This window comes from Durio zibethinus, chromosome 2, assembly GCF_047325235.1.
Source record: "Durio zibethinus cultivar Kanyao isolate XHJ-2024 chromosome 2, ASM4732523v1, whole genome shotgun sequence".
Taxonomy (NCBI): Eukaryota; Viridiplantae; Streptophyta; class Magnoliopsida; order Malvales; family Malvaceae; genus Durio; species Durio zibethinus.
The window spans coordinates 28,166,117-28,172,289 of record NC_143163.1 but is presented as its reverse complement, the minus strand read 5'-3'; the positions used below and the strand labels follow the sequence as shown (position 1 = coordinate 28,172,289).

Sequence of the window (6,173 nt, the reverse complement as noted above, 5' to 3'; positions counted from 1 at the left end):
AAAAAATAAAATATGATTTTATTTAACTCTAATATATTTTTTATTTTTATATTATTAATAACATCTATATATTTTTAAAAATCTAAAAATAATCGTATTGGATATTATGTTTATACATATATATTTTTTATCTTTAATATATTATTCATCTTTTTTAATTTTTATTTTTAACTAATTATTATACATATATATTTTTTATCTTTAATATCATTATTCTTCTTTTTTATTTTTTATTTTTAACTTATTACATTCTAATAGACTAAGTTACTTTATAAGAAATATTTATCCAAACAAAATAATTAAAAATGCTAGCATTTTAAAATGATGCATTTAAAATGCTAGTATTTTAACTTTCATTTCAAATTTATTGAAATTTTCAAAATTCTTCATCCAAACACACTCTTAATCGATAGTATTTTAACTTTCATTTCAAATTTATTGAAATTTTCAAAATTCTTCACCCAAACACACTCTTAATGGATTTTAAAACAAAGAAATTTCATTTGAATTTTCTCAAAAAAAAAAAAAAAGAATATAAAAGGAGCAATAGAATTTTGTTCCTTGAATCCCATAAAAAATGTTGAATTGCCCCAATATTTTCTCTTTTCTCTCCTTGATTTTGCTCATTAGTTTCTCCATTTATGCTAAGATCGGTATCTTAGATTTGATTTTTTTTTAAAATTCTTTTTTTTCAATTAAATTGAGAACCCTAATTTCATTAATTCATATACAATTCATATTTTATCAATAATTCAATTTTTTTATAATTATAATATTTGTTCATTTTTTTCCTTTTTCCTTTTTTAAGAATACACTACAAAAAATCTAACAATTTGTGACACTTTTTCTAAGTGACACATTATATTTTGTCATGTAAAATATGTAAAAGGTGACGAAAAATATATTTCATCACCTTTTTATATTGTTTAGATATTTTATATGAGAATATATAAAATCGTCACTTGATAACGTCACCAAAATCTTGCCACTAGGTGGGAAATATTTTTGTGACATTTTCTTATTTTAGGCGACATTATAATTTTGTCATCAATTTAAAATTTTATCTGTGACCAATTTTTTCTGATAGATTTTAGGTGACAGTATTAATTTTTGTCACAAATTAAATACTTTAGTTAACTATTAATGACATTGCAATTTTGTCACATCAATGTATGGTGTTATATGATGATAATATAAATATTACAAACTTTTACCGTCAATTTTATTTGGTGAAAAATTTTTTTGTGATGTTTTTTATTTTAGGTGATCTTTAAATTTTGTCACTAATTTAAAATTTTATGTGACTAATTTTTTTAATAGATTTTAGGTGACGTTATCAATTTTTGTCATAAATGTAACACTTTAGTTAACTATTAATAACATTGCAATTTCGTCATGTCAATGTATAGTGTTATATGACGATAATGTCATAATCTTTTACTATCAAATTTATTTGGTGGGAAATTTTGTTGTGATATTTTTTATTTTAGGTTACGTTATAATTTTGTCATTAATTTAAAATTTTATTTGCAACAAATTTTTTCTAATAGATTTTAAATGATGTTATTAATTTTTTTCACAAATTGAACGCTTTAGTTAACTATTAATAACATTGCAATTTTGTCAGTCAATGTATAGTGTTGTGTGATAATAACATATATATCACAAACTTTTACTATTAAATTATTTGATGAAAATTTTTTTGTGACGTTTTTTTATTTTACGTGACGTTATAATTTTATTACCAATTTAAAAATTTGTCTACAATAAATTCTTTTTTATAAACTTTAGGTGACATTATCAATTTTTATCATAAATTGAACTCTTTAGTTCACTATTAATGACATTGCAATTTCGTCACGTCAATGTATAGTGTTATATAATGATGACATAAATATCACAAACTTTTAAAAAAAAAATTTTGATGATTTTTTATTTTAGGTGACGTTATAATTTTGTCACCAATTTAAAATTTTATCTGTGATTAATTTTATATGATTGATTTTAAGTGACATTATTAATTTTTGTGACAAATTGAATACTTTAGTTCATTATTAATGATAGTACAATTTCATCACATCAATGTACGATATTATATGATGATAACATAAATGTCATAAACTTTTAAGTGATGTTATGATATTATTTATCTGTCACTAATAAGTTTAAATTAATTTATAATTTAGAAGTGACGATTTTATTTAGATTATATATATCTATTTAAGAATATTATTTTTAATTTTTATTAAGCATAATTTATTTAAGTATGTATTCATATATAAAAATTTTCTAATTAAAAAAATGGATTAAATATTACATAAAATAAAAATTTTAAAATACACAATTTATTAAGAATTTTAAAATTTTGCAAATAATAAATAGCATAAAAATAATTTTAAAAAAGTTAAAGGGTATAAAAGGCCCTTAAATTATAATTAAAAATCATATAAACTATTATTTTTTGTTGCAATTGATTACTTCTCTAATATTTATTTGTGTCTAATTAAGTGATTATTTAGATGAAAAAATTAATATTGTTAACCATTTTACCAACTAAGTAAAATTTCATGTCATATCAATAAAATAGATTAAAATTTATCACTATGACACAATTAATATACATGAAAATTAAATAAAACAAATTTTTTTCTTTTTTTTTTATTTTCTTTTCCTTTCTCTCTAAAATCATTAAAGATTCAATTTATTGTAATTCAAAAATTGATTGATTTGATTTTGTTACGTAATTAAATTTCATTGAATTTAGAATTCAATTGAATAAAAAAAATTAAAAACTCGATTATTTATAATAAAATATTAAAAATTTAAAAAATATTTTAATTATAGTTTAGGAACTTTTTTTTTTTTTTGTAGGAGTTAAGGAACATTTTTTACCTTTAGAAAAAAAAATATTAAAGAGTTATCCACTTAAAAACAAAAGTGCAAAATGAAGCATTATTTTGGATTAAGCCTAGGCCTATAATGAGCCAAGTACATGAACCGTGGACTTTGATTTTGAATCAAAGGATATAGCTATACAAAGAGTAGTAGCGTAAAAAGAGGGAAAAAAGCCTATTTTCGATGTTTATTTCAAATTTTTTTCTTGCTTCTACCTATTGCTAAGGTTTTTTTTTTTCTTGTGAAATAGCTTTCATGGGGCTCTCCCTCCCTCCATCCTTCATCAGATTTCTACAATTTCCTCAAACAATCAAAAATCTCAAACACCAACAATGCTATGTACGAATCCAGAGGGAAAGTTCGTTAAAACCTTGATTTAAATTTTTTTTCTTCTTGTTCTTGAATGGAATGATTTAATTTGATGAATAAAATTTATAATTTAGCTTAAAAGGAAAAAAAAATACAATTTCATACTTTAATTACTTTTTTTCTCAATTTTTTACTGTTTGTTTCTCTTAGGTAATGCATATGAGTGGATTTCATGTTGGGTTTGGATCAATTGTATGGATTTTTTAATTCTAGGTTTGTTTCTCCACTCTCTCTCCTAATTTTTCTTAAAAACCCCTTAAAATCTTAACTGACCCTTGTAATCTAGGCTTATTGGTCTCTGCTTCCAGATCCTTGAGGTCTCTCAAAACAACTAGACTAACTACTGCTAATGGCTGCGGCTTAACTCTAGCCTCTTGCATGGTCTCCATTCCTACTATTAAGCCTCAAACTTCTCTCAATTTTGAGATCTCTGTCTTTAAGAAGGAGAAAGTCTCCTTTGCTGGTCACGGTAAGGTAGGTTTGGTTTTTTATTTTTTTATTTTAGTTTGGAATTTGCATTTCTGATCATTTCAAGGGCTTATTAATTTGGTTTAGTGTGTTAAATTTTGGTTTTTAGTACATTGTGAAAGGACGAAGGAATTTGTTAAAGTTGCTGCTTGATGCTTCCAAAGGGATTAAGCAGATTAACGTTATTGGTTGGGGTTCGTTGGTACCAAACAAAACCTTAGTGTTCTTTTTTTTTTAGTAAGCTTTGTTTGGTTTGTGTATTTCTTTTTTGTTTGTATTTCCAATCAGTTTTGTTATTACAATGTTTTTGCCGTTGCTATTTAAACAATATGCAACATGAGTTATTGTTGCCATTTCATTGATTATCTTCTTCTTAATGAAGAATGTGTGTTTTCTTTGCTCTGATTTTGTATCGGGCTTGACAAAATAATTAAAATGAATTAGATATAATAATGGAAAACAACCCCAAAATGAAATTTTGACTAAATTTCTTCATTTTCTATATAAAAGAAGAATTTTTCCTAATAAATTTCCCCATCTTGAAGTAATTAGGAAAAGAAATTGAGGATTAAAGTATGAAGGGAGATGTTATGCCCTTCTAACAACTAATCCCAAACTATTTTTCCCTTTGTTTTTAGTCCTCTTTTTGCACTTTCATCCTTCATCATAGCAAAAGTATCTATAATTCAAGCTATGAATCAACATAAACCATCATTTCCAAGTAGTTTCATATCACCTTATGAGCCTCTATTTGTAACACACATGTTCGGCTTAATCTTAATCATTGCCATCAACTTAGTAGCCTTATAATAAATTATGTCAGGGAACTTATTATATAGGAATGCTTTTTTACTTTTAGAAACAGACATCAGATTGTATTAATAGAGATCAATTTTGCAAAAAAAAAATGTATGATGAATAGAAATCAAACTTGAATGATTTAATATTTGTAGTTGGTGAAATATTTTGCTTTTAAGATTAATGCTTTGATCATTGCAATTTAATATAGGCTACTTGGCATCCAAACCTTATGAAATTTCATGGGCTAGAATAATTCTGATCAAACCAATCAAAAAACCAAGAGAAGTTCCATATTAATTGTGTTTATACAAATTGCAGCCTAGCTTTTCCAGGCCTGTGTTAATGCACAGCTTGATTTTTCTTTATTTGCTAAGTTTTTGTGAAGTTTATTTGTCAATTTCAAAGTTACAAAAACTCCCACAATCCCACTATAAATTTCACCTTCTAACAAGTTACAACTATATCTGTACAAGGGAACCTTTATCTCCATATTCTATATCAAAGAGCCCTTGCCCGGTTATTGCGATTCTTGATTTGATGTGGCTACCTATGCTATATCTGTGTGTTTCTGCTTTATTTGTTTACATGTTTATATCTTAGTTTACGTTATTATTACAACTTCTACTTTCCTATCTTGATTTGAATGATAAAATGTCATTCCTATGATGCAAGATATATCAAAGTATGATAGATATATAGGCTTCTTAAAAGCAGGTGCAATTATAATTTTCCTATGATTTATCCGAATTGATTTAAAAATAAGCTTGAGATAATGGTGATTACTTGTTTAAACATGAACCACCCATCTTTTGTCTATTTCCTATGATTAGTATCAACATTACAAATTGAGAAGTTTACTTGTCAATTTCTTGACAAGACCTATTCTTTAATATAGAGTAGGGCCTCATTTAAAAATTTTATATGCATAAATTGGATTAGTTTATTTTTTATATTAGTTTTGATCTTATTGTGTGCATTATGGTTTGTTTTGATATTTACTATTATTTATTTATTGCAGCTTCAAGTAACACAAACTCACCATCAACACAATCACCCTCGACACAAGATTTGGATTGAAAGCTTGAAGAGAAGATTTCGATGACTACGTATTTCATAGTTATGACCTTTTTATTTTTTAAACAATATTATTTCTAGATGATTTTAGGGTAGACTTTAAATAATATGATAAATTTAAAAACCAATTTAAATATTTGGTGGATTTGTAAGAACACTACATTAGATTATTCCACAAAAATGTTTTTATATATAGGATTTAATAATGTTAATTATGTTACCAATACTTTGATGATTTATCTTTTGTCACTAATATATCAAATTTAATTATTTATCTTGTGATGATTATAGCCATTAATAACATTTTTTCATAAATAGCTAATGAAAACTAATGTAAAAAAAAAAAAAAAGCATAATGTGACATTTGATTTTATTGTCACGTTTGACGTTATCTTATAACCTTTTGTGACGATAATTATGTTACTAATACTATGATGATTTATCTTTCATCATTAATATATCAGATTTTATCATTTATTTTGTGATGATTATAACCTTCAATGACATTTTTCTTTATAAATAGCTAATGAAAATTAACATCATATAAAAAAAAAGCATAAAGTAAC

The 6,173-nt window shown here is 24.3% G+C and overlaps 1 protein-coding gene across 2 annotated transcripts; it reads left to right on the top strand.

Moving 5' to 3' along the window:
• Positions 1 to 3,005: 3,005 nt before the first annotated feature.
• Positions 3,006 to 5,832, top strand: LOC111317374 (ketol-acid reductoisomerase, chloroplastic-like). 2 transcript variants are annotated; one of them, XM_089742854.1, is made up of 4 exons: positions 3,006 to 3,477; positions 3,573 to 3,738; positions 3,842 to 3,934; positions 5,552 to 5,832. In XM_089742854.1, the coding sequence occupies exons 1-4, from the start codon at positions 3,437 to 3,439 to the stop codon at positions 5,633 to 5,635; spliced, it is 384 nt and encodes a 127-aa protein (XP_089598980.1). In that variant the 5' UTR covers positions 3,006 to 3,436; the 3' UTR covers positions 5,636 to 5,832. The 2 variants fall into 2 exon arrangements, with proteins under 2 accessions (XP_089598980.1, XP_089598978.1); XM_089742852.1 differs by having other exon boundaries at positions 3,551 to 3,738.
• Positions 5,833 to 6,173: the final 341 nt, after the last annotated feature.

Bases quoted from the DNA above. Each gene is read 5' to 3' on its own strand.
- LOC111317374 (XM_089742854.1), top strand. From the start codon at position 3,437: ATGTTGGGTTTGGATCAATTGTATGGATTTTTTAATTCTAG. The intron at 3,739-3,841 runs GTAGGTTTGGTT...TTTGGTTTTTAG, and splicing joins CCTTTGCTGGTCACGGTAAG to TACATTGTGAAAGGACGAAG. The intron at 3,935-5,551 runs GTACCAAACAAA...TATTTATTGCAG, and splicing joins TTATTGGTTGGGGTTCGTTG to CTTCAAGTAACACAAACTCA.